The 26,811-nt window shown below is 47.8% G+C and overlaps 7 protein-coding genes across 8 annotated transcripts in view; 2 read left to right on the forward strand and 5 right to left on the reverse strand.

The window, feature by feature from the left end:
- Positions 1-651: 651 nt before the first annotated feature.
- On the reverse strand, positions 652-2,688 carry LOC138132314 (gastrula zinc finger protein XlCGF26.1-like). Its single transcript, XM_069049798.1, has 3 exons — positions 2,174-2,688; positions 1,632-2,119; positions 652-1,574 (listed from the first exon to the last, which is right to left on the reverse strand). The coding sequence occupies exons 1-3, from the start codon at positions 2,525-2,527 to the stop codon at positions 908-910; spliced, it is 1,509 nt and encodes a 502-aa protein (XP_068905899.1). The 5' UTR covers positions 2,528-2,688; the 3' UTR covers positions 652-907.
- Positions 2,689-2,814: 126 nt separating this feature from the next.
- Membrin (golgi SNAP receptor complex member 2) lies at positions 2,815-3,694 on the forward strand. Its single transcript, XM_069049815.1, has 2 exons — positions 2,815-3,053; positions 3,108-3,694. The coding sequence occupies exons 1-2, from the start codon at positions 2,920-2,922 to the stop codon at positions 3,607-3,609; spliced, it is 636 nt and encodes a 211-aa protein (XP_068905916.1). The 5' UTR covers positions 2,815-2,919; the 3' UTR covers positions 3,610-3,694.
- Positions 3,695-3,764: 70 nt separating this feature from the next.
- CYLD (ubiquitin carboxyl-terminal hydrolase CYLD) lies at positions 3,765-8,443 on the reverse strand. 2 transcript variants are annotated; one of them, XM_069049789.1, is made up of 7 exons: positions 7,809-8,443; positions 7,026-7,755; positions 6,314-6,711; positions 5,527-5,742; positions 5,048-5,480; positions 4,553-4,888; positions 3,765-4,499 (listed from the first exon to the last, which is right to left on the reverse strand). In XM_069049789.1, exons 1-7 carry the CDS (start codon positions 8,232-8,234, stop codon positions 4,303-4,305), a joined length of 2,736 nt encoding a protein of 911 aa, XP_068905890.1. In that variant the 5' UTR covers positions 8,235-8,443; the 3' UTR covers positions 3,765-4,302. The 2 variants fall into 2 exon arrangements, with proteins under 2 accessions (XP_068905890.1, XP_068905891.1); XM_069049790.1 differs by lacking the exons at positions 7,026-7,755; positions 7,809-8,443 and adding an exon at positions 6,852-6,914.
- Positions 8,444-8,709: 266 nt separating this feature from the next.
- VhaAC39-1 (V-type proton ATPase subunit VhaAC39-1) lies at positions 8,710-10,317 on the forward strand. The gene is made up of 4 exons (XM_069049800.1): positions 8,710-9,027; positions 9,087-9,595; positions 9,647-9,901; positions 9,959-10,317. The coding sequence occupies exons 1-4, from the start codon at positions 8,907-8,909 to the stop codon at positions 10,118-10,120; spliced, it is 1,047 nt and encodes a 348-aa protein (XP_068905901.1). The 5' UTR covers positions 8,710-8,906; the 3' UTR covers positions 10,121-10,317.
- THG (tRNA-histidine guanylyltransferase) lies at positions 10,251-11,451 on the reverse strand. The gene is made up of 2 exons (XM_069049804.1): positions 10,724-11,451; positions 10,251-10,668 (listed from the first exon to the last, which is right to left on the reverse strand). The coding sequence occupies exons 1-2, from the start codon at positions 11,300-11,302 to the stop codon at positions 10,315-10,317; spliced, it is 933 nt and encodes a 310-aa protein (XP_068905905.1). The 5' UTR covers positions 11,303-11,451; the 3' UTR covers positions 10,251-10,314.
- Positions 11,452-11,599: 148 nt separating this feature from the next.
- Positions 11,600-12,744, reverse strand: mRpL15 (mitochondrial ribosomal protein L15). Its single transcript, XM_069049807.1, has 3 exons — positions 12,557-12,744; positions 12,347-12,504; positions 11,600-12,299 (listed from the first exon to the last, which is right to left on the reverse strand). The coding sequence occupies exons 1-3, from the start codon at positions 12,650-12,652 to the stop codon at positions 11,672-11,674; spliced, it is 882 nt and encodes a 293-aa protein (XP_068905908.1). The 5' UTR covers positions 12,653-12,744; the 3' UTR covers positions 11,600-11,671.
- Positions 12,745-13,274: 530 nt separating this feature from the next.
- mib1 (mind bomb 1) overlaps positions 13,275-26,811 on the reverse strand; it is a 184,008-nt gene continuing 170,471 nt past the window's right edge. Inside the window, exons 5-8 of the mRNA XM_069049788.1 lie at positions 14,775-14,994; positions 14,204-14,713; positions 13,819-14,148; positions 13,275-13,633 (exon numbers count right to left, since the gene is read on the reverse strand). Of these exons, the coding sequence (XP_068905889.1) occupies positions 13,493-13,633; positions 13,819-14,148; positions 14,204-14,713; positions 14,775-14,994 (1,201 nt within the window). The 3' untranslated portion in view covers positions 13,275-13,492. The remainder of the gene's footprint in view (positions 13,634-13,818; positions 14,149-14,203; positions 14,714-14,774; positions 14,995-26,811) is intronic.

The following is a 26,811-nucleotide window of genomic DNA, read 5'->3' on the forward strand; positions in this document are numbered from 1 at the left end:
TTTTGCCAGCCGCAATGTTGCCAACTGCAAAAGTGTGGTCACGTGACGGCTAGCAATGTCAAATTTTGAAATGGTAGTTCGTCGTGAGTGCGAATTGATGAAGAGAAATGCCTTAAATGTGACTTTTACGTGGTGCTTGGGTAAACAGTTCAGTTCTTGGGCTCAAAGTTCCACCGAGAACTCTTTTCAAGCGGAGTGCGGCAACGAACTGCGAAAATTCAACACCGGAACACACTCGAAAGGTAAGAGGATAGAACTTGCAAGTTATAACTAGATTTGACCGCATCTGCAGTATTCAGCAATAATTTCGATACAATTAGGCCATTATCTCGATGAATTCATCGACAAATGGTTTTAATTATTCAGTTTCGTAGTTCCGTTTGACGCGGCATTTTTGTGCTGAAAATCGGACAAACATTTTTCATTGAAAGCGGCACATATAGCAAGTATTGATCAAAACAGTCGCGCAGATCGTTTACATAAACGTGTGTAACGTGATAAATCCAAAACATGTAGACATTACCAATATGTACGGTATTTTTTTTCTGATAGACTGCCGACGACGCGGACGGCAGACTAAATACTTTACTGGCTATTGTTTGGGTTTCGTTAGTTGCGCAACCAATCATTCCAACCAATTGATACCAAATCTATGTTGTCGTAATCTATATTTTAGCTTAATTTTGTACATTTCTTTCAATATACGTCATAATAAAATAAATAAACGGTCCTAACGGTCCTAGGTCAATCAAATATGGAATTAAAAAGACTTCTATGTTCATAATTACGTAACTGTTTCCAAAACTTAAGTATAACAGAGAGAAACCAATCGAGTCGGTGCAGGGCACATTGCACCGACTGTTCACACACTTTCCGACACTAATAATACTGCAACATATTTTTACTTTCACACTCTTTGCTGCAAAAGTTCGTCTGGCAAGTTGTACAAACTGAGAACCGGATAGAACGAGGCCGGCGTCTCTACGAAACTCTCGGTGATGGTGATCGGTTGGGGCGGCGCCAGAACCGTCCCCGGAGGGTTCCTGTGCGGCATTCCCGTGGGCGGAATACTCTGCGGCTTTCTCACCGTGACGCTGGTGTTGATCCCGTGCCGCCGTTTCATGTGCTTGTTGTAATTGGGCCAGTTTGTGAAGTGGTGCTGGCACTCGTGGCACGAGTAGGGCCTCTCCCCCGTGTGCTGCCTGCGATGGGTGGTCAGCACGCCTTTGAAGCGGAAGCACTTGCCGCAAAACTCGCACGTGAACGGCATCGCCCCGGTGTGTATCCTCTGGTGCTCCTTCAGAGTGCCGCGCTCGCGGAACTTCCTGCCGCAGACGTCGCACTGGTGGGGTTTCAGCCCCGAGTGGACCGAGCCGTGCTTCCTCAGCCTGACGAGGGTCTTGAAGGCCTTACCGCAGGTCGAGCAGGCGAAGGGTCGCGCCGCCGTGTGGGTCAAGAGGTGGTTGTCCAGGTTGCCCTTCTGGACGAAACTCTTGCCGCACTGGTCACACGTGTAGTCTCTGACGCCGGCATGGATGCGCTTATGGGCCATCAGGTTCGGCTTGGTTCCAAACCTGGGGATTTATCGTTTAGTGTTGGAGCCCTGCAGGGCGACACCCTCACATACTGACCTCTTGGGGCACTGGTCGCACTGGTGTTTGTTTTTGAGTTCGGCCGGCAGGTGGGAGCGCGCGTGTACCATCAAGGCGGACTGCATGCGGAAGCGCTTCCCGCAGGTGGCGCAGGCGTGGGGGCGCTCGTCCCCGTGCTCGTTTCGGTGTTTCTTCTGGGCGACCACCGTGGGGAACCATTTTCCGCAGATGTCGCAGCAGAATCGCAGTTTGAGTCGGTGCACCCGCACGTGGGTCAGGAAGGTGCTGTATTTCGTGTAGACTTTGGGACAGTCGGCGCAGGAGTACGTGGGGGCTTGGCCGTGGACGGTGGCGTGGTGTTCGCGCAAGTCTTCAGAATTGTTGAAGTTCTGGTGGCAATCACAGCAGGTCCAAGGGTAAGCATTCCAGCCGAAGAGTTCAACTTTGGGGGTGACGCTGCCGTCGTCGTTAGGCTCGGCGTCGCTTAGCTCCGAGTCGCTGTCCTTTTTGCGATTGGTTCTTTTGATCTACATGTCCATTATTAAAGTGATTATAACATTTTTGATTTTTTTTTTACAAACCTTATTTGTCGGCGGTTTCTGGATCAGATCCTCCTTTTTGATCGTGTGGCAGATTTCGGCAAGTCTCGGTTTGACCTCTTCGGTGGAGGAGCCGTAGGTCAGCTTAACCTCCTGGGTGATTTCTGTGTTGAGTATGTCGTTCAGGATTTCCTGTGATTTTTGGACGTGCTGACTGAACTCCCATGTTTGTTTCACCGTTTCGGAACACAAATGGCACACTGTGGTCGGTAGTTTGTCTTCGGGGCTGATCTTCACGTTGAAAAGTTGGAAAATTCGCAGTATTAAATTCAGATCTTCGAGCGCGTTCAACTGATCGGCGCCGAATTCGGCGCACAAACGGCAGCGGTTCTCCATAACATTCTACTGATGAAAAACCGCTTTTCGTGGCGAAAAATCGGCGAAAATATTTGATTGCAACATCCCCAATGCACTTTTTTGGTCAATAATAAACAAACATGGCGGTTTGACATTTTCGAGCGATGTCAAAAACGATTTCCATTTTTGTCACTTATTCAAACGCAAAAAAAATCACTCAATTCTTTTTAACGATGGACATTTTTCCGATCCACGATTCCACAGTAAAACTTGTTTTGGGAAATTTGGAAAAATTTTAGTTGCCAGTGTTGCCAATAGTATAGAAACAAAATCCCACGTGCCACAGTTTGACAGGTGACGTGAACGTCAACAACATGCCGCAACATCATCAAATTTGATTTAAAATTTTGAAATGAGTCTTGCCCCCAATCATGGATACACTCTATCATCAAACCAACAAACTGATCCTACAAACCCAACAGAGCTTTCAAGCTCTAGAACAAAACGTCGCAAATGCGCCGGAAATAGAAGCTGACATCCAAGACAAAATAAACTCGATTAACAGGTAATACCAGCTTGAATTATATAAAGCGATTATACGTTTGCGACGGTGTTGCAGCAATTGCGAGAAGCTCGACGTCTATCTGTACAAAGTACCAGTCGATCAAAGACCGAACGCCAAGATGCGTTGCGATCAGTTGAAGTATGACTCTAGACATCTGCAGGCCGCTTTGGCCGCCTCCAGGCAGAAGAGGGCACGGAGAGAGGCGGCGGCTTGCGAGCGCGAACAACTGTTAAATCGTAGATTCGCCCCAAATCCAGATTTGACAACCATCAATATAGATTATGCGCTGCAACAGCAGAATTCCCTGCAGAATTCGCACAGAGGCATCGACGAAATGTTACACACGGGGGCGAATGCGCTCGAGTCGCTTAGGTCGCAGAGACTGACGCTGAAGGGGGCGCAGCGGCGCATCATGGACATGGCGAATACTTTGGGCTTGAGCAACTATACCATGAGGCTGATAGAGAAGAGGGCCGTCGAGGACAAGTTTATTTTGATACTGGGGATCGTGATTACGCTTTTGGTGATTGTTCTCGTGATTATTTATTTTACATAGCGCCACATTCCCAAACGTTTGTTACCTGTCTACTTAGGTCTGGAGTATTTACATATAAAGGTTTAAAAATAAAGAATTTGAATTATTTTTTTTGTCTTGTACGCGTTAGTCGCGTTAGTCGCGTAGGCGAATGGGCAAAATAAATGACACTCCAGTTTATGTGGTTCCTACATTTTTTTTTCTTTATTTCGTCCCTTTCCGTTCGTTAACAATAAAAATAAATTCTCTACAAAAAATACTCCAATAAGTTATATTTTATAGATTCAAATAAGTGTTTAATGTTCGCGTTGTGGAGTTATTTGAGCCAGCACGATTTCGTTGGCTTGTTAGTTTGGGAAAATCGTGCCGATCCAATTGGATCGCCGTTAAATTCTTAATAAATGCCCATATCACTTTGTTTATTGAAGGAGGTGAAGCAAACACGCACTTCTAGTCGCCGTACACTTTTAGTAAAGAGTAAGATTGTTAGCGGCTCAGCAGGCAAGGCACATTGTCACGATAGTTCAGACAGTTTTCTAGAAAAGAACAACAAAGTGATACAGTTTCCAACAATACTGAAGATAACAAGCACTATATATTTAATTCTTAAATCAGGTTAAGTAGTTTGCAACAAACTAAACGGGTCCTTCTACGCTTCATAACGTTAACAGAAATAAATAATTCTAAAAAAATCAGTCGTAAACGATTAAGAATCTATCTGTACATCATGACGTCAGAGCTTTGGTACATGCAAATGTAAGCGTCGCACAGCAGTCTACGAGCATGTTCAGGTAAGTGCCGGTCGTGGGAGAACTCCTCGTGGAGCTGCCGACAGATCCGTTCGTCCGAAAGCCACCGCGAGATGTCGGGACACGCCACCATCTCGGGAATATTGTATCCGTTCTTTTCACCTGGAAAAATCTCAATGAAATCGTGCCACTCGTCGTCGCTTGGGGGCGCGAACCTTTGCGATCCGCCATCGAATCGAAGAAGCACCAGGGAGCCTCGTGTCCCACCCCGCACTTGACGAACGCCACGTAGTGCGACGTCTCGATGCAGATCACAGCGAACAGCTCCATGAAGAGTCTCGGGGGGCGACAGTGGTCCTCCAAGATGGAAAAGTCGTCGGACACTTCCAACCTGACGGGTCTGTGGTGCGATCTGCGCTCGTGTCTGTGTGCAGTCTCCAAGCACTTAGAGCAAAAGGCTGTGCTCTCCAGTCCCGCGTTGCTGCAGTCGTCGAAGCACTCTTTGCACTCCCATCGTGCCAACTTGCCGCAAACGATGCACTGACGAGGGGCTGTAAACAATTTAAAAGGGTCGATAAAAAAATACGATGACGTGAAAAACGAAAGTCGAGTCCTTCTAAAGTTAGCTACTTGTGAGAGTCAATCTACCAAACAATTTTTGTTGTTCCGACACTTTCAAAATCGTCGTCGTCAACTACTCTACAACTTACATCCTTCTATGACGTCAGTAACGTCCAGCAGTTGCGACGGTAAAATCCTGGGGTACATTTTGTAATTCTTGCCGAACCTCGGCATCTGAATGATGAGACACGAGGGGACCTCCTTCAGCTTGATGTTGCTCGTGAGGAAGCTCTGTTCGAACAATTGCTGCACCGTGGGTAACGTCAGATCGGCGTCTTTTTCCACGAACAACTGATAGTAGAAGGATTCTTGTCCTGAATTCAGCTTGAGGAAGGGTTCGGCTTTGAGGATCTGCGCCAAAAGAGAATTGAGGAATTCTTCGGGGTCCTTCTCTTCGCTGGTCAGTCCCGACACGGAGCTCAACCGATCCAACAGGCGCCTCAAGTTCATCACGTGATCGGCTCGGACGAATAAGTTTTTTCGTAACGGATTCACTATTTGTTCGCGTAACACTCTCTGGACCTGCAAGTGGAGTTTTAGTGGATTTCGTGGGGGTGGGGCGGAGTACCTCGTCGTAGTCGGAGATGTCTTTCGGTCCTTTCGGTCGAAACAGTAAACTGTCAAATACTGCCGTGTAGGTAAACATGGAGAAAAGGGTGACATCGAGGTAACAGGAATTGTGGTGGCCTTGGATTCCACGGAATTTTCCGCACACGGCCTCGACGTCTTCTTCTGTGGGCATGCACAAGGGGGCCACGGCGCCTTCGATGATGGGACATTCCATCTGACAAAAATGTTTGGATGAGTAGATTAATCGTGAAGATTTTTGTGTCTGCTGGTGTCCTCATTACAATTTTGGGGACCGCTGATCTCATCAGAACAACTATTACATCGCAAATCGATTAAAGATAGTATAAGAAAGGTACAACACTAGGTTTTTTTGTGCTTTCTTATGTGAACTCAGTAAAAAGTCTTCCAAATAATAAAAAAATTCCGGCAAAAATTATGTGACGAATCAATCCCGTTCCAAATGTCTTGCATCTAGCCTCCAGCTATTTCGACAAATTTTCGTAAAACAAATGTTCGAGCCATCGACGAGCCTGAAAGGAGACACTAGGACTCGCATCGTTCTTCTGCTGTCGTGAAAATTGCATTAATATCGGATTTTCTGCCGCAGATGCCGGAAAGTGGAATTGTGACGGCCGGTGCCAAGATAGTTTGAATGCGATTCATACGTCAAATCTTTGTGCGAAAATTTCAAAATCTAGAGTGCTTTGTTCACGAAGAAAATGACCGAAATCCTTGCGTTTTGTCGGTGTTTGTGGTGAAAAATCGACTCCTGGTCCTTCGCTTACCGATTGGAAATTCGGTTCGGCCGCTTGGTGCACTGGAGTCGGTATCCCGTCTTGGAATCTGGAGTCCTGGTGGCACTGGTCCAGGGGGACGAAGAGCGCCCGGTTCTCCGCACACTTGAAGAATCTCTCCCCATTGTGGGTGCCGTCGGTGAGTGTTAAAGGCAGTTCGCCGTGTTCCTCTTCCAGTTCGACGCCGACCAGGACGAAATTCGTCCCGTTCTCGACCCCCATCCACTTGACGACGCCGTAGAGCGGTTCCTCGGCCACGTCATTGGAAACCTCCACTAAACTCCCGATCGTTAAGTCTTTGGTGGCGCCCGGTTTAGGGTTATGATACTTGGGTTTATCTGGTGCGTTATGTGCCGACGTCGATGCCTTTTCACTTTTTTCGTTTAGTTCTAAGACAAACAGGGGAATATTATTAAGGAAAGCGTAGTCGTTGTTCGAATAAATGTGATTCATGGTTCTACTTTTGCCACGCAATCTTTTCGACTTATTTAGCATTGCCAAGCTACGTAATTAAACAAATTGTACCAACTTTTTAACAGTTTTATCGTACAACACATTGTTTTAGACACTTTTATAAGACCCCGAACTATTACGTGTATAAATAGACATCTAAAAAAAGTCCGCATCGGGTTTAGCAGCGCTCTAATTTTAGAACGACGAGTCAAAACAAACGCCATTAGTGAAAAGGAAATAATTCGCTTACTCTTTGATTCTTCTTCCTGGTTGGAAGACGAGCCGTTCTTCACGCCGTTCACCTTCCTGGGCAGAGTATTGTCGTAGAACTTCGCCGTCGCCACCTTATTCCTCTTGGGCAAGGTGCTGTCGTAGAAGTGCGATAAAATATTCGCGCTCTTGTTCCTATTGGCCCTGGACGTCTCCCTGTGGCCGTTCCTCTCGTGATTTTCGTTCTTCCCCAGCGTCCTGTTGAGATTTGAAAATTTCTCCAGCTCCTTGGCGTCCGTCGCCCCGTGCCACGACGCCCCTATGATGTCGCTCAGGTCCATTTCCGACTTCATCTTGGCCTTTTTCTCGTTAATCAGTTGCGACCTGTCCGGCTGTATGATGGAGTTCTGATCAAAATCGTTATTCGAATTGGCGGTCAAACATTCCGTGTCGAGAATGTTCTGTAGTGAGAGGGAGTTCCGCAAGTAGGTCGAGTTCTTGGGGGGCAGACCCGCCTTTTGTGAATATTCGCCAAACTTGGTCACGATCTCTTCGTATTTAGGCTTGCTGTCGTTCATCGACAGACTGGAAACGTTCTTCTCCAGGAAACGGTCCAGGTTCGAATTTCTCGGCGAGTCTTTATTGGTGATGAGGGGGCTGTTGGGTATGAAGATCCGGTCGATCGTCGTGAAGACGCCGTAGCCGGGCAAGCAGCTAAAGTATTGGATCCCAGCGCAAGAGCCGTCACACTTGTTGTCTTTCTTCTTTTCCTGCAATTTCGTTACGTTGTTGTTGTCACGCGGCGGGGAAGTCGAGTACTTACGTGCAGCTTGATCCCGACGCAGTAGCCCACCCCGCGCACTAACCCCAAGAACATGATCTGACCCAGGTGGATACCTCCCGTGTCTTTGAAACCCACTGTTATATCTTTGGTGATGTTGCTCAGTTTGTGGCATTCTTCCTTGTTTCTGGCCAGTTTGACGCGTTCCTGGGGCGAAGTTACCGCTTGCAAGTACGGCCACAGTTTCTCGTCGACGTCGACGATCACCTGTTGGCGACAACAGAACGTCGTGGATTCCCACGTTTCAGCATCCTTGAGGAATCTGACGGCGACGTTACCGCTGCCGAGGATCGCCTCGACTTTCACGATCTGTCCGAGGAGGGCCGTCCGCTGGTTCTGACCCTGTTTCAGTTCCCTCATCAGCTCGTTCTGGATGAAAATACCATATTTGTAGTCTTTGGTGCCCATCTTGGTTTACGTGGAGTTCTCCTTTTTTGACATTTTACGCACTGGACGGGATTAAAATCGACGGCGCGAGCCAGAAGGGTCTGTGTTTAATTACGCAAATATGAGTAATTAAGAGATAAAACTCGTACGATCTTATTGTGACATTACACTGACAGCTAAAACATAAACACCGTTTGACACCTGTGAAATCGACCGACCGACGGATAGAAATCCCATTAGACATAATGAAGTCGGTGAGTCACACCTGCAGGAAATGTTAATTTGTAACGATGCATTGTGTGTCAGTTTTATCGTTGACTCATTTCGCGATCAAATGCACCCATCGATTATTATCATTATTTTTTTTTCGGACGCAATTATAGCGGGTGGCGATCGTGGTCGAAAGTACGACATCACAAGTAGTCGGGAATTTTTCTTAAAGTTCCGAAGGACGATTCATCAATCGTTGCGTTGAGTCGGAGTCGTTTGCGACGGAGCGGAAGTGCCGAGAGTCGCCCCCAATATGCCCCCAATTATCCTTCAATTAGTAATTTTTTGCGTTTCGACCTTGGTGTCGGTTGGCAGCATTGCGCGTGCGCGTCATCTGTCACATGATTGTCACTAATCATATGACAAGTTTGTTGGTGGGTGAGGTGAATCAAGACTTGAAAATATTCACGAAAAACATCCGAAATGAAGGGCTGCTTGTTCAATATCGACGCGGGATACCTGGAGGGCCTCTGTCGCGGCTTCAAATGCGGAATTTTGAAGCAAGCCGACTACCTCAACCTGGTACAGTGCGAAACCCTTGAAGGTGAGTTCCACCGATAGTGGCCGAAAGCGGATCAAGGTAACCGGAGTTTTTCCGTCCAGATCTCAAGCTGCACCTGCAAGGTACCGATTACGGGTCTTTTCTTGCCAACGAGCCCTCACCCTTAGCCGTATCCACCATCGACAGCAAACTCAGAGAGAAACTGGTGATCGAGTTCCAGCACATGAGAAACCAGGCGGTCGAGCCGCTCTCGACCTTCCTCGACTTCATCACGTACAGCTACATGATCGACAACATAATCCTGCTGATCACGGGGACGTTGCACCAGCGCCCCATCGGCGAGCTGATCCCCAAGTGCCACCCGCTGGGCAGCTTCGAGCAGATGGAGGCGATTCACGTGGCATCCACGCCCGCGGAGTTGTACAACGCGGTGCTGGTGGACACGCCCCTGGCCCCGTTCTTCGTGGACTGCATCAGCGAGCAGGATCTCGACGAGATGAACATCGAGATCATCAGGAACACGCTGTACAAGGCTTACCTGGAGGCGTTCTACGAGTTCTGCAAGGAGATCGGCGGGACTACCGCCGACTGCATGTGCGAAATTCTAGCGGTAAGTATTGGGAGACGGTCGAAGAGGAGTTGTGATTGATGATTTGGACAGTTCGAGGCCGACCGTCGCGCCATCATCATCACAATCAACTCGTTCGGGACCGAGCTGAGCAAGGACGACCGCGGCAAGTTGTATCCACGTTGCGGCAAGCTTAATCCGGACGGATTAGCCGCCCTGGTCCGCGCCGAAGATTACGACCAAGTTAAAGCCGTCGCCGAGTATTACGCAGAGTATTCGAAACTTTTCGAAGGGGCCGGGAGTAATCCCGGGGATAAAACTTTGGAGGATAAGTTTTTCGAACACGAGGTAAGTGAGACGAGGTAATTGTGAAGTCGTCGACAGTCTCAAAATCGATCGATCCAGGTCCGTCTGAACGTCCACGCGTTCCTACAACAGTTCCACTTCGGAGTTTTTTATTCCTATCTGAAGCTGAAAGAGCAGGAGTGCCGCAACATCGTCTGGATCGCAGAGTGCGTGGCGCAGAAGCACAGAGCCAAAATCGATAATTACATACCGATATTTTAAGTAATAACACTCAAAGTCATTCCGTATTTATATCCAAAGTAGCCGTAAAGGATGGATGTGACACGTCATTCCCCGTTTGCAAATTATCAAGAGTTAGAGAAACTATCAGTTGTAAATAATAAATGTACGATAAATCTGTTATAATTTTAATTATATTTAGTTTTTGTGTGTTACAAATATAACAATAAAAAAGCTCAGACGGTTTCTTCAACCGCAACGATCTCCTCGTCGCGGTCCTTTACGTCGATGCGCAATTGCGATAATACCAGCGGGGGCAAGGGGCGACTTTCGGGCCACTCGTACGACCCCGCCGTTTTCACGGCGAGAATTTCGGAATGTCTCTCCCAGAAAGCGTCCTGAATCAAATCCTCGTGAAGGGGCAACACCACCACACACGTCTTCCCGTTTTTGGGGTGCCTTATCCTCTTTCTCACCAATATCGTACCCTTTTTGTACAGGAACGGTTCATCGTTGTAGTTCGTGTCGAATTCGCTGAACAAAATCTCGTTTTTGTCCGACGACAGAGTGCCGCTCAGTCTTTTCTCCGCCTGGAATTTGACAACAAAATAAATTTTGGAACTTTCCGCTTTGTTCGCATTTTACTTCGGCGTTCGTCAAGCCACCCTTGAGGACCAGCGCCCAGAAGGTTGTGTTGTAGAGGTTGTTGATGTGGCAGTCCGCCTGCCTCCAGCTCAGGTAGTCTCGTAGATTTTCGTCGGTGGGGTACAGGACTACTCGAGCGTCGAATGCTGGGGGATATTTCAGTTTCGTCGTGAAATAGTGGCCCCAGTGGTAGACGTACGACGACGAAAATAAACTATTTATGTAGGTCATGATTTTGGGGCCTCGTCGGTTGTACAGGATCGTGTCTTTGCGTAAAACGAACGAGTACTCGTCGCTCTGTCCGTACGACAGAGTGATGTCTTTGAATTCGTTCATGACGACCGACGCGGCTTTGTTCATGAGGGAGAGGGCTCGTTCGTCGTTGGGTTTGGTGAAGTCGTGCTTTGCGGAGAATCGGTGGAAGGCTTTGCCGTCGAGTCTCACCACGATCCAACAGTTGGGCAACAGTTTTTCTTCCGTTTCGAAAGTTTTTACGTATTCGAATTTGCTTTTGGCCATTTTAGATGTAACAATTATACTTCTGAGATGTTTAAATAGCGTATCAGGTCCGAATCGCATCGCATTGTAGTTCGACACTTCTTTAACGAGGTGGAGGAAAAGTGAGGTTATATTGATATTTACGTTGAACGGTGGACATTACAACTACAGTTTGACATTACGACGACTTTCATCACAAATTTTTAATTATCTTATCTTACAACCTACATTAAATAGAGATTAGGAATTCTGGAGAACAAGTGTTTTTTCTTTTCCATCTTTTGTTCCCGTCCAATCAAGTAGTTTTGTTTTACAAACAACATATTTCCAAAACTTTTTTGGAAGGAATCTGTTTTGCCCACATCAAAACTCTGAATCTACCTGTCAAATCATCACCTTTCCAATCGCTATATATTTTTATATTTATCTACAAAACCTAGCGTATTACATCTAACTGGCGTAATATCTCTGTAACTCTTCGTTTTGAGGCTTGAGGATCATTTTGTCTTTGAGATTGACAACCCAGCCCGGGTGAAGTCCATAAAATATCTGCCTGGGGTCTTTTCTTTCCGTCAGCATTTCGTAGTCACGATCTTCTTCTATTTTCGGTAGCTCGTAGCCGTACTTTTGGGCCAGGGCGAGTCTCTCCTCAGAGATTTTTTCCGGATCTGCCAGGTATCCTCTGTTCGCGGGATCAGAGTAGTACTCTATCGCGTCAGGCGGGGGCATCATTCTTTTGGGAATGGGAATCCCCCGTTCGAAAAATTTCCTCGTGTTTGTCATCGCTTGCAAGCTGTGCGTGTCAAAATACGCCGTCGTGATGACGCCCCCCGCCCGTTCGATCGCGGCAATGACGAGTTCGTTGGCCCACTGTACTTCGATGTTGACTTTAACGTTGAAGACGTCGCATCCGTCGTCGGTCAATTGGACTCCGTATTGACGTTGGTCCGGGAGAAACTTGAACAGGCCGCTGTTCATGATCGAAACGAGATCTACGGGTTTGGTGGCGTCGATGCGGTTCAGCTCGATCATTCTCAACAATTCGCGCATCGAGAGAGGTGGATACTCGCGCCTTAAACTGAATTCACGATTAGATTGGAAGATTCACGGATTTGACCAACGTACTGGTGGCCTTTGTAGTAGGGTTCGTGGGGGAACCGCAGGTAAAAGGGATTGTTGCCGGTCTCGTAGCCTAAACGCATGAAGTTTTGCCTTTGGCCGGAACCTTTGTTGCCGGCGCCGTGTTTGTCGCCGCCGTGTTGGGCTCTTCCGCGTTTTTTGCACTGAAAAAATAAAGAGTTCAGCTGAGAAGTGAGGTTATGGCGGGCCAGTTACCGATTTCGATCCGGGACTCGGTCGAATGTTGGCCAGACAGACTCGAGGTAAATATCTTAACAAACTGAGAGCTTTCTCGGTCGTATTCGAGCCCATCTCGCGTGAAAATATTCGAACTGGCGAAGTGAGGTTATGAGACGACCAAAGTCAGCTGGCGACGGATCCGAGTCGTGCCGTCCACGGCACGTTGCGTTTCTGAACAGCCCGATCGGTTCATGCGACGGTCATCCATAACACTGTACTTCGCGTCTAATACGTGCGTCACATCGGTGGGTGCAGGAAACAAAAACAAAAGTCTTTGTTTGCAAAATTTATTAATCGTCATGGTGGTTGCAATAACAATTAATTATCTTCGACTTTCCATTAAATAATAGCATGAAACAAACTGTTGAAAAATTATTAAAATTCTAACAATACGCGCTAACAATCAAGCTAAATAATGATCAAGACGACTGACAAATTTTATGTGCGTTGTGTTCAGTTTAAAGCGATGACGGATTTTACAGCGGAGAGTATTTTTTATTTCGTCTAATTACACAACAAAGCATCATAAAATGATGTTACGCACGTTAATTGCGACGTGGTCGCAACGTACAACTTTACATCTTAAATTAAAATATTACAATAATTCACGGCTGAGATTATGCGATCCTCGTACTTTTTGTGTCGGTAGTATGATGGGTTGATGGGTAGCACCTAGGAAATTAACGTGATCTGATGATGTTTTGAAAAATTTTAATGGAAACTTCGGTTACTAATGCAAAAATAATAATAATAAAATAATTAAACAATCTAAACGTAAACCGGTCGAAACCGTGAACTGTTCTAGTACGACAAATTTGACTTTCGTCTACTACTACAATCGATCGAAGTGAGATATTTTGACGGCGGTTTCTTTAACGAGACGACAAAACGAAAACCAATCATCATTATCGATCAATACAAGAGAATTCGTTTTTCGACAGCCTTCCTGCAAATGGGGCATTCGGTCATCTGGTCGCCGCACATCTGACACAGTCCGTGTCCGCAGAGGAAAATCATGTTTTTCAGGCGATCCAAACAGACGGGACACATCGTCTGAAAAAGAAAAAAACGTGTAACGGGAAATCTGCGATGATCGGCAAACGGCGGCGACACGACACGACAATCGACATTAATTTGATGAGGGTATCGACCGACCGGTCTCGTCGCTTTTCGCCGATGTTGACTTTCGGTCGAGCTTCAAATCCGCCCTCGGCCAAAAACGTCTCTTCTCTACTCACTTGTTCTTTGATGTCTTGCAGCTGCTGTTGCAACTTTTGTATGTCGTTGCTGTTGTTGGTGTCTCTGCCTCCGTTGTTCATCAACGGGCCCTGGTTCTGCGCCGCTTCGCTCGTCGACGGTTTCGGTTCCTCCTCGACGTCGGCCTTCACCTCGGAGATGGTGCCCAGACCGCCGCTGCACACCGCCAGAGGTACCATCAGTTCGATCTGCGAACGGCACATGACGCACTTTTTCATGATCTGGGAGCAGCTCTCGCAGGCGCACATGTGGCCGCAAGGTTTGAACAACACCGTCGACTTCTTATCGGAACAGACCAGACATTCCTCGATCTGGAAAAAGAGCGGAGAAGTGGAGAAGTTCGAGCGAGACGACGAATCATCAAACCTTGATCCTGTTGTTGACCGATTCTCTGCAGATGAGGCACTTCTTCACCCTGGGTCCGCACAGCGAGCAACAAGTGACGTGGCCGCAGGGCTGGAACAACATGTCCCTCTTGGCGTCCGAACAGACCAGACATTCGTCCAGGGTGGACGTGACGTTCGCGTTTTGATTGTTCTGATTGGGTCCCATGTCCATCTCGCCGCTCTGCTTGTCCTTGTGGCATTTCGTGAGTGTCTTGCACAAGTTCGGGTCGGGACACAGGTCCAGCGGGGTCTGTCCTTTCTTATTCTTCAGGGTCAAGTCGGCACCGTTGCCGGCCAGGAAGCAGGCGATGCTCGCCGAAGACTTCTTGTCGGAGCCTTGGGTGCCCAGACCCATCAGCAACTTACCCACGTCTTGGACGTCCTGCAGCTGGCGCAACTGCGACAGAGTGTGGTGGCGCAAGGCTTCGTGGAGCGGAGTGTCGCCGTCTTTGTCGGCCACGTTCAAATTGGCACCTTCTCTGACGAGAAGCTGGAAGAAGAACAAGAGATCAAGAGATCGAGGAGGGATGCGGGACGACGAGACTACTCACTCGGACAATTTGAGTGTGTTGCCGTTCGACGGCGAGGTGGAGGGCCGTCTGGAGATTCACGTTCTGGAGGTCCATGTTCGCCTTGCCGTGGAGGACCAGCTGTTCGGCCACCTCCACGTGGTTGTTGAGGGCGGCGAGGTGGAGGGCAGTGTAGCCGTCGTCCTTTTTCTCGTCGACGATCCACGGACGCGGCAGCTTGGCCAGGAGGATCTTCATCGCGCTGAAGGTGGGAACGATTCATTTTAGAGTTTAGAAAAAGTTTGACGGACGTCGTTTCGGCGGGAACATTCAAACGAACAGGTAATGGGATCTGAACTCCAGACGGTTCTCGTCGCGGCCCAGACGGAAGACAGATCGAGTCATCATCGACACATGTTCCACTCGAGTGGGAGAGTCGGCAATGCATCACATCACATCATGACGTTTGCCCCCTCGGCCTCGATTCCGACAAAACAGCGGCGCCCAAACTTAATTACACCGTACGTACGCGACGCACTCGTTTGTTTCTCTTTTTGGGTCGATTTCGTCACGAAAGGTTCCTCGACAAACGCGTTGCACCGTTGACGACGACGACGAGAAGCGTCGCGGAGCGCGAACTCGCCGTCGAATCGGTCAATTATACGGTACGCCACTGTCTTTTTTAACGAATTCATTTAAATGCTTGGTTAATTGGAGGCGCACGACCGTATTTCACAAGCGCTCCCGACGAAAATGTGTCGGAAAGTGTATCGACGACCGTTTCCATTGTTCGGTAGTGGTTGGTGTGCTGCTTCGACGAAATTCCTAATCAACAACATCAAAGGAGGCTAAACAACAACGGTCTCGTTGTGTGTCGGTGCGCTCGACGAAGAAACCATTTTGATCGGTCACTTCGGCGGAAGAAATGCAACTTCGTTCGTCTGTCACATATTGGTACGTTGTTGCTAGTCGCCATTTGTATTCCGCGTGTGCTGTACGCGACACAATCGACGCGTCCCACGCGTGCTCCCCGGCGGGAGGCTAGCGGGCGCGGGACGTGTCGCGCGGCGCAAAATGGCGTCGTCGTCGCGAAAAGCGGAATCGCCACGAAAATTGATTTTCCCGAGGGCGTCGCGATATCAGGTGGGACCGCACGTCCCGTCCAAATATTTTAAGTGGGGCTCTCTTCGCGAAATAATTTAATTCTTAATTCTCGGTGCGGCCCGGAAAAGCTCTTTACTTATTAAAATATCTGGCGAGAAGTATGAATACGTAATATGCAAATCTCTGGAATAATAAACGGAGTGACAGTGACTCCTTACTCTCGAAAGAGTTTTCATTACGAAGCGAAAACGCGTTTCCCGCTACCCAACTACTTTTAATTAATTTCGTTGCTGGTGGTGGTGGGACTTTGTGCGTTACGAAAAACAAAAACGAGATGGGAAAAAAAAAACACAAAAAAAAAAAAAAAAAACAACCAACCGAGAGATGTCGACTGATGGCGACCATGTGTGTCGCAGGCGGCGGACATTCTTGCGGTCTATAATTTTAATTCGATCCTCTCCTCCCGAGATGTTTTTTTTTTTCTTTCGTTCCGCGAGCCGATGCCAATTTCTTAGGGCAGAGCCCTCCGAATAAGTCACGATAATCCGACCGAACGGTCGCTGATTTAAGACTTTGTCTTCTCGAGGGCGACCCACGATAATTAAGATAAGACCGATCGTGAAACGCTTTCACCTAAATTTACGCACGCCGGACATCCTCTCTCTATACGTTATTTCCGCCTTTCCGCATTCGAATTAAAAAACCGCCATCTTTGCGGTCGCCACCGAGATGACGTTGAAACCGTTTGTTTCCATGATGTATACGACGGATAACAGATTGTAAATTTAGAATTCGGGGAAAATTGCGGGGCCGATCTCCCGACTAATAATGGTGCGACCGCGATCCGTTCATCCTCATTTAGGAATCGCGTATCGCAAATCGTTCGCCCTTTCTTTTTTCCATTCCGAAACGACCGACCGATCGATCGAATTTCGCCGCGAGTTGGTTTCGCGTGCTCAAATACAGGGTGATTGATTTGTTTGTCTCGTTGTTGCCAAGTTGTTGGAGGTCGAGAGTCGCCGCGCGTTCGAATGGGGAAAGTTTCCGGGGATTTTTTCTCTTCTTCTTCATCTTCTCCTGCTTCTGCTTGCGATCCGTAATGACGGCCGTAAAGAACAACGTCGGCACGGTAAAGTGGGTATTTTATTTGACTTGCGACAAGTTCCGAGCGGCTTTCGATTCGTTCATCTCGGACCTTCAGGACCAAATTCGGTTCCGGCGACGGACGTCGAAATCCTTCCGTCAACGTCGATTGACGTTCGTCCGTCGGATCGGGTCAGGTCGGGTCGGCGCGAACGCGAACGACCATCATCCTCCCGCCACCCGCCGCCGCCCCACGTCAAAACAAGGCAGATGCGCCAACAGACATTCCCCATTTTCCAGTTGTTGATTTAATAAAAGCATCGCCGGTGACGTCACCACCGGATCCCGTCACTTTTCCCAAAAACAAAAGCCAATTTATTCGGTCATTCATCGATTCGTCGCCGCCGATTCTTCGAATTAATCGGACCGGCGACCGACCGAGCGAGTCTATTTTCGTTTCCGGGCTATTTTCGCGTTTCATTCAAATTTTTCGAAACGACGATCAGCTCGAATCGAATCGGAAAGCGACGATCGATCGATCGACAGGATCAGGTCGTCAGGAGCGCCTCGTCTCGCCGGGGGCGGTCGAGACGCGTAATCCGAGACGCGGAATCCGGCGACGACGCGCTTCGTCCCCGGATAAATACGGAGGCCGCGCTTTTTATCAATCGAGTTATGTTTCAGGCCGGGGAGAGTGCGATGGCTCCAAGTAAGGAGCGCGTATCAACAACTCCTAGGATATAAATACGGTGCGTTACCGAACTGTCATGTTCTATCAAAGCGTTCAGTGGCGTCAGTGGCGTACGGCGAAGGTCCGCAAGTTCAACGTCCCGCTTCCGGCGGCGGTGGACGCGAAAAAAAGAGTAAGGAGAAAAAAATCCGTCGTGCGATTTTATAACGGCGGTCAGGTGGGGGGCCCCGGCGGTCGAAAAGTGCGTGCATCGCCACGAAAATAAGCGCGTTCTCCCCCGCAACGGCGGTCGGGCTCTTATATTTAGATCGCACGCGCTCCGTACATGATGCAGGTCTATTTGGGGGACCATTCACGACGGAAAAAAGTCGACGCGGCCCCCAGGACCGGACCCGCCCCCGATCAAACTCGCCCACGGAAAAACACCGGAAGAGATTTCGCAGGTTTCGGGAAGCGAAATGCGACACGGGGAGAGCGGTCCGTAAAAAGGACTTTTCAAATTCGGCAGCGGGAGAAGAAGACGCCGTAACTTCCGAGTCGTTAAACTTTTAACTAACTTTTTTATTTTAACGTGTGCGGCCTCGTAAATCGACGGGTCGAGATTATTTCCCACTTATGGCCTCCTGCCTCCTCGTACCGATCCGGGGGCGAAACCTCGCGATCGCGTGACGCCCGGCAGCGCGGGGGCTGACAGGTCGACACTTTCCCCTTGTTTATTTCTGACGTCCTTCCGTCAAATCGACACCCCGAGGAGGGTGTGCGCGCGTGTTCCTTTACAATTATTGTCGACTTTTCGTTTTTGCTTCTCCGGACAAATTTTCACTAATTTGCGAGGCGAGATTTCCGTTTCGCGTCCGGAGAGAGAAAAATGGTAATTGTTGCGGCTCAAAACTGCTAAGCACACGTGACGTCGCCTCATTTTTTCCGACCCGACAAAAGATACTGTAATTGCTTGTTTGTGTGCGATCCCGTCTTTACGACGCATTTTTCGTGAAACGTTCCCGGTGGTGGCGGCGGCGAAGGAAGAAAAAACGCCGAATTAAGTTGTTGCCTTTTTTCCGGACGGATCGTTCCGAGGGGTCGGCACGAATGATGACGATTGCGGACAAACCTGACTCGGTAAATAACGCAATAAACAACGTTTTATCGGGAAGAAACGGCCGCCGCCACGGCCAACCCGGGCCACCGTGCGGGGTGGCACCGTTCTGGGTCGTCAAACTGGGTCACGGGGGCGGCCGATTTTGAATCGAGGGCGGGCGTCAATTATCGGTCACGGAGCGCCCGTTTCAGGTGATCCGAATAAAAATAATGACGATGGATTAGGCGGTGGGCGCGCCGCCGACGAATGCCCTTTTATCACCGGACTTTATGGATCACTTTTTCCCTCCAAAATCTGATTTGCCACAGATCTCACCACCTGGCGGGAGGCGGCGAGAGGCTTTTTCGCCCATCGCATCGTAGTTTTCCGTCCGTCCGGGACCAAAAAAAAACCAACGAGCGTACGTTTCGAGTTTTCGCGGCGTTTTATTTGCGGCCATTTTCGTTTTTAGTGTCGCAAAAGGGACACAACAAAAGTGAGTTGTCGTCGTAAAAGTTCACGACTTGTACGTACGGTTGAAAATTTTACTGGTCACGTAAAATTTACGGTTTAATAAAGGAGGTCGTGAGGGAGCATTATTGTTCGAAATTATAACGCGTTCTTTGGAAAACTTCTTCGGAAGTTGTTGCGGAAAACCGACGCCGCAATCGCCAACGTGCTCGCTCGCATCCTCGAGACGACCAATTCGGGTTAATTAACTCTGAGACGATCTCTCGTGCTCGAAGTAAATTCTCTCAGGCTTATTTAAAACATTTCTTCCGATTTAATCGTTATCGTCGAGATTCGGCTCCTTTTTCGAAATTAAACGCTCCGCCTGAGATCCGGGTAAACATTTTTTTCGCCCACCCGACTTGTGCGTTTCTGGCGTTCGCCCGCGTGGTTCTCCCGTCGACGTTGATTTGTAAAATTCGCAAAAACGGTCCGAGGACGGGGACGGCGGTTGGTAGGTGGACGAACCGAGCCCAGGAGGGCACCGCACACGTGTTAACACATGGTCCGGTCTATAATTACGGGCGGCCCTAGCGCGCCGGGCTCGTCTCTCAGCTAGCTGCAGATGTATTTTAAGAAAAGACAAATTTGGAAAGAGGGGTTGGGTGAGCCCGAAGGCGAGCGGGACCAATGGCGTGAACGGGGCCATTTTTAGAATAGAGCTACCTAAGAGGCGACGTTAACACCAAGTCTAGGAGACGGGGTGCACTCAGTCGCGAACGGGGACTCGCACGGGCACCGTCCGCCCCGGAGGACGGTCGTCCCGGCAGGGACTGTCGGCGGGGCCTTCGCGAGTTCCGTGCTTCCTTACTTCCCATAGTGCTTTAAACGTATGGAATGTAAAGAAGTATGGAGCGAACGCGGGCTGCTTTCCTTTCTCTCCGGCAACGACCACGACGACGACGCCGACGACGACTACAACAACACATTTTGTGCATCTGTTCGACTCGGACGACTGGCTCAGTGACGCTGTGTTTGTGTGTCTGCTGCATCTCTGGTGCGACCGGAAGTGAGTCTCTCGGTCTCTCTTCTCGATCCCGAGATATTAAAAAAGTTTCGCCACCAGACGCGCTCTAATTGGAAATTTCACGTGCCGGTGGTCCGCGACGATTTGCGCCCTCCGATCGACACCCGACACCGCCGCCGCCCCGTCCTTCCAAAATTAGCCCGACCGCCGCCTCTCCGAGGACCACGTCGAACGTTTCGGCAACGGTCAAACAAACCATTTATGCACTCCACCGCGATCAAATTATTTACGGATACGCGAGGACGTAACGCGGCACGCGAATCCGACTTTCGGCCCCGCAAAGCCCCCTTTGCACGTCGTAAAACGCCAACGGTAAGACGACACCGGCCAATGATCGCCGTGCACTCGGTCACGTGACGGTCCCCGCTTTATTATTAACACGCATAGGTGTGACACGTTACGTAAACTGGAGAATTTCATCCGGGGAAGACGACGACGACGAAGACTACGACCCCGGTTTAATGGAACAATCCCGCCGCTGCTTTACGATTGCCAATTTTGTACGAATTAAACAAACGAATCTTGTCGTTTTGATGGACACTTAAAATTTCATAATGCGGAAATGTGAAAATGGCGAATACGAACGGGCAACGACGTGTTTATTTCAATATGGCGACGACGACGCGGGGGGTGTCGTAAAAACGGAGATGGTTGGTTTGGTATGGTCGCGTTCTTCGACACGGGTTTACGGCGTTTCCATTGCCGATCCGACAGGAAGTGTTTGATAATCCTCGGCACGACGGCAAATTTTTGTCTTTCACGAACACCCCGTCGTCGCGCTCCCTCTTATTAAGTTTTTTCACAACTTCGGCAATTAAGAAGACCCATTCTGAATCTATTTGCATAGATATCGTATCATCTTCGCCCCGAGTAAACGGTTTATTTCAAATTAAATCGGCCACCCGCGACCTAATTCCTCCGGAGCGACGCGATCTTCTTCGAATTCTTTTCGCCAAATGCGAACGCCACACGTGGTGAAACGCTAATAAGGCGTGGTAAACGAATATTCTTTCGACAATCGGAAATTCGGTGGGCGGGATGGGCCCCGTGGGGCAAAAAAAAAACACCCAAGTCGAACTGGGAAAAAATCTGCTTCGGATGGTAATCCTCTTTGAATATTAAAATCCGAAGGATGGCGGCGCACGTTGCGACTTTAATTACTAATAGCATTCAGTAATTCGGAAACTTTTGCAATAATAGGAAAGAAAAAGAGATCAGAATTTAAATAAAGGCCACCGGAGACTTCATTTCGACTTTCGTTGATGAAAAAAATGCGACGAAAAGTTCGGAAACGGTCCGAGGGGGGACGCACGTGAGTTTCGAAATGTGGCGGCGGCGGCCGCGTGCGCCACCGTCCATTCAACGATCCTCCTCCCTTCATTCATTCATCCCCGAGACGAGACGATCGATTAAATTTATTTCCGCCCCCGTCCGAAATTAATTTACGTGGACGAACGGTACGTTCCGAATCGGCCGCGGCCCCAACTTTCACGTTGATTCGATTACCGAAGAAGTCCTTTGAAGGATTCGAATTTGCTACGGCGCTCCTGATGGATCGGTTTTGTGGGCCACGGACGACCCCGTCGACTTAAAAATCGCGGCAGCATTTCCGTCATCGTCCAAGAAAAAGCGTTTTCATTGTAAATCTCCGGCCGAGGTGAAATATGGCGGTCGCATTTTTCACGGCCGTCAATTACCGCGATCGGACCGTCATCGACGGGGGCGGCCCGGTACCGCTCCCCTTTCTTGCAGCGTACCGGGCTTGTTCCGGCAATAAGTGAAATTTAACGATTCTCCCCTTCGTGCTCCGGAATTCGTCAGCGCATTGCTCGAATGACAATCGGATTCCCTCGAATTGAACGCATTCCCAAATTGAGTGCGACCGACGCCGCTGTACATGCGGAATTAATGCCGATCCCGAAGAATCCGATCCGGGGGCGAATTATTCGACTGGTGTTGCGTTTTATAAAAAAAATTGACGCGGGTCGCGGCCCCATAAATCGTCGCTTATCAGCGACGAACACGTTCGAGTCGCACGAGGTGGCGGCGTCCGAGATTTCGACCGCCGCGCCGCATCCGTCGAGTCGCCGTATCCGCTTCCGAAGACTCGACCGACGCCCCGCGTTTGTTAATTTTTACGACCCTCAACCCCGCATCCCATAAAACGTTTACAACCGTTTCGTAACTGTCCGCACCCCCGTTCCGGGACCGCGCCCGCTCTTTTTCCGTCCCGCACCGGGAGGCGCCGGTTTGCGCTATTTTACGGCGGGGGTGTTATGATTCACTTAAAAGGCGACGCAATAATCGCGCACTAGCGTTTTCGCAACGCTATACAGAGAGCTCCTCCAGTTCGTCGATTTTTATCCAGATTCCGATCCGATTTTCGGTCGAATTAATCCGTCGGCGAATTTTATCAAAGCAAAGCGTATTTTGCGCAAATTGGGGTACTTGTATTCATTTTAATAAATTCATGTGGAATGTTGATCGGGTCGTTGAATAAACGGGGGACGCCGTTCCCGTGCGTTCGCCACGATAAGGCCGTAATTGTTTTTTTTTTAATACTCCGCAAGTTTTATACATAAAATTGCCCCTCGCTTAATCCGTCGTGACGTCACGACGAAACATCATGGACTTTCGATTCCTCAACGTTCGATTGCGTTTTTGATATGTCGTCCTGCAGGCAAAGATCCCTCTAAATTTATTTGTTTGCGATCGGTCGACAGCCATAAATTCAATTTATTTGCGAACGTATAAACATCGGGAATCGGTGCGTCGCCATTGTGATGCCTGTGGCATTCGTCATGGCAAAAATAATGTTCGATCAATTGAAATGGGCACAGTATGAACGTTGAATATTGTTTGGCATCGATGCAACGCGGAGCGTGACAGGTTTGTCGAGAGGACAATTTGATTAGCTTTTACCAAATTAGAGGATGATAGCGGCGGCGGCCGTGCAGCTGTGCTCCTTGCCGCCGCGTTTTTGCCAAAACTTGCAAAAATTGAGGGCGGTTTTCTGACTTGCGACGAACGAGGGAGTCTGACAGCTTCTTCTTCGGTGACGGAGCGAAATCGACTTCGACCGCTGACGACCCCGTCGATCTGTACGCGGTGGAGTTGCAAAAAAGTTGGCCGTAATTGGAACAAAACCACATCAAAAATTAGTTCTCCTCGTCTCTTTCACGAACGCAAATTGCTCGTCGCAAGCGAATAGCATTCGACAGAATTTATCAACAAATATCTTGTGATCTGTGACGCATAGTATCAATAAAAATCAGCGTACATGGCATCCGATAATGCATTTTCAATTTTGTGCGATACGTCGGATTTCCGAACGCCATCAAAATATAGTTGAATTTCCAAAATAACACTATACATGTTGCATGAGTAATTAGCTACGAAAAGGATCGCAAAAAGGAAGAAATTCGTTAGGCAGCTGTCACAAAAATTGGAAAATGAATTTATACACGAAAAGAAGAACAAGAGCGTGTCAAGAAGAAGAGGAAATTGCGAAACAATCGAGGAAGGGCAAAGACGACTTGCAAGGGAAATAATTCTGCAGATTGACGTGTCAGCTGATTATTAATGTAAAACGTGTAGGACAAAGAAAAACAGACAAAAATGCGCCATGGTATCTGAAAAATGAAACATTGAAGAATATGAAAAAACTTAAAATAAAGTTGTCTTCTATCTGTTAAATTTTCTTTTGTCCGTGATAAATTTTATTTAAAAAATCAGCTGTTTTGGCATTTTGTCCCTTCAATAATAATATCGTTCAAATTTAGTACAGTTGGTTGCAAAAAAATCGGGAAACGAAAATTTTCCTAATGTAAATTTGATTTTGTCCATTTGTCAATTAATTGTCTACTTGACAATACCTATCAAATAATTTTAAAAAATGTCATTGAATTTTGACGTTAATTCTAAACTATCTCTCGTAAGAAAGTTTGACTCTATGGAAAAATTGTAAAAATGTGTCAATTTTATTCTGACAGTTTTTTTTGCAACCAACTGTATGATAGCTTTCTAGTAAATTCTACTAAAAATCATTCTGAAACATTTTTTGGAACATGGAAATCCTGTATGGTTCTCCATGCGGATATTTTATTTTGATAAGTTTCAAGATAAGCCAAAAATCACACCATGCAAATGTGACGACAACGTACGAGTACATAATAGTATACTCGAAATGTTTTGGATATGGATTGTCAAACTCAAGGTCGCTTAAAACTTATGATTGAACTGTACATTAGTGAGATCTGTCATAAATTCCAATAACCTTATTGGCACGTCTATAGTATAATTCAGAATAAGTGGCATCGCGGTAGGCGTTGATTCTGTAAAGTGAGCTTTATGTAATGTCAAAAAATTTAGTAAACATGTGAAACCGTCATTACTTTATTCTGAGGTTATGCGTTACATAATTTTGACATGGTTTTCACCCACAGCAGAGATAACCCCCATACAAATAATACACTTTTCATAAATGAAACAAGGAAATTCCAAATACTTATAACAAGAAAATAAACACAAAACGATTCCAATGATAATATCAAGGCCAAATTAAAAGCGAAGTTTACCAACAGCATCGAAACTAGGGTATTATTAGCAAGGGTCTTGCTGCCAACGTAAATTTGAATTTCCAACGCCTACCGCGATGCCACTTATTCTGAATTATAATATATGTAGTTACTTTTGCTGGTAGTGCCAACTTAACGACAAGTCCCCAATCCACATCCATAACGTCCCGACTTTAGTTTATTTGACGAGTTCTTGTGTAAATTAGGGTTTTTTGACACGAGTGAGCGAGTTTAAAACGCGAGTGAAACGAGCGTTTTAAAGGCCCACAAGTGCCAAAAAAGCCCAATTGACACATGAACGATGTTGAATACAACGTTTTTTTGTTCGACGAGCCCCTAGTGGCCATTTGCACAGACCTTCCTTATTTTTAAACAAAGCTTAAAAACAATTGCTACGACTTTAATAATTGTAACCAAGGTTTTAAGCTCTTCTTAATTTTAAACTACGACGGTGAAAACGGCTATTAAAGGCTCCAAATCGCTGAAAATGTTTAAAATTAGAAATTAGCTTGACGTTTCGTTTTGACAAGTGGTGACATTTATCAAAAACCGTTCACATAGGAGAAAATTCTCAAATTCTGACAGTGTCGAACAAAAAATATTTATAACGTCGACAATCAACCCGTTACCAAATTTTGGAGCCCCCAAAACCATTTTTTTTTTTTAATTATCCTGGTAAATTTTCGATTTACTACGAAAAACTCAAAATAAAAATAAGTTCCTTCGCTTCTGGCCGCTGAAAGTTGTTTATCCGCTGCTCGTCCTTGCCGCATAACTGGTTGCCTATCCCGACGTACCTCCACTCCCTGTCGAATCCCCGGGAGAAAAATAAACCGAGGGGCAGGTGTAAGTATACGACACCGTGTGCGAAGGAGTATGCACGTCACGCAGCGCTGTCTCAGCACCCCCACCCGGAGATTCGTGTGCTGAATGCGCTCCGGTGGATAATACACATCAGCCACTCCTCAATTACACCCCGTCGACTCCTCGAGACGATAGCCGAACCTCTGCACATCGCCATCAATTAATATTTTCCGACGCGGCAGAAGAGAATCGCCCAGGCTGGAGGGGTGGAGGAGGAGGAACACGAAGAAGAAGAGGAAGAGGAGACGACGGTGGTGGCGGTGGTGGCCGTGGCCCCCCACGTATCGCCGCGGTCTTATTTTTATTACGTCATATTCTTGCATTTGCATTCCGAACAGCGAACCGCGGGACGGGTTCGCGGCCGCTCTCGATGTAAATAGTTTTGCACGATGAAAATTCTATTTCGTCATTTTCCGATGGTCTCGCAATGGCGGCGCGTCCCGACGAAAAATTCAACAAACGGATTACCGGGTGCCCCGGAGACGGCGTGCGTCGAAAACAAATCGTTAATTTGCCCGACCGATATACCCGGTGGGCGAGCAAAGAAACTGTCTATTTAGCGGCGGCGGCGGCGGCGTGACCCCCGCAGATTCGGGTGGTGCTCCGCCGCGTCGCCCTCTCCAGAATCGAAATTGATTGGGTCGTTAGTTTTTTCTATGATAACTGAGAATGGCGGAAAAAATGACAATGGCGACGATATTTCACGGCGAACAGTTCGGAAAAAACCGTTTTGGCTGTCGTGTTTTCTTTAAAAAATACTAACGCGGTGCCATCCGAAACTTTTATGCGTCCCGTTCCGGCTTAATATATGTGGCGATTTCGGTTGTAAATTTCATTAAAATCGCCCCATAAATAAGAAAACTTACCGATATGCGAAAGGTCGGCGCGCGGAGCGGCGCGTCCTCTTCGCCGGAAAGAATTATTGAGATTAGGGGGCGCCGCGCACCTCTCCGACGGATAATAAAATTCATGGTGGCGGTTCGCCGATGTAATTATTGTACCTGAAATTCGCTTATGAATATTTCAATAGGTAATCTTCCGCGGCATCGCTGCAGACACGTGAGGGGACATAAACTTTGTTCCGCGGTGATTTTTCAAACAAAACGACGACCGAAAAACACGTAAAAATTGCAAAAACGAAACAA

The sequence above is a fragment of the Tenebrio molitor genome, chromosome 5 (assembly GCF_963966145.1).
Source record: "Tenebrio molitor chromosome 5, icTenMoli1.1, whole genome shotgun sequence".
NCBI lineage: Eukaryota > Metazoa > Arthropoda > Insecta > Coleoptera > Tenebrionidae > Tenebrio > Tenebrio molitor.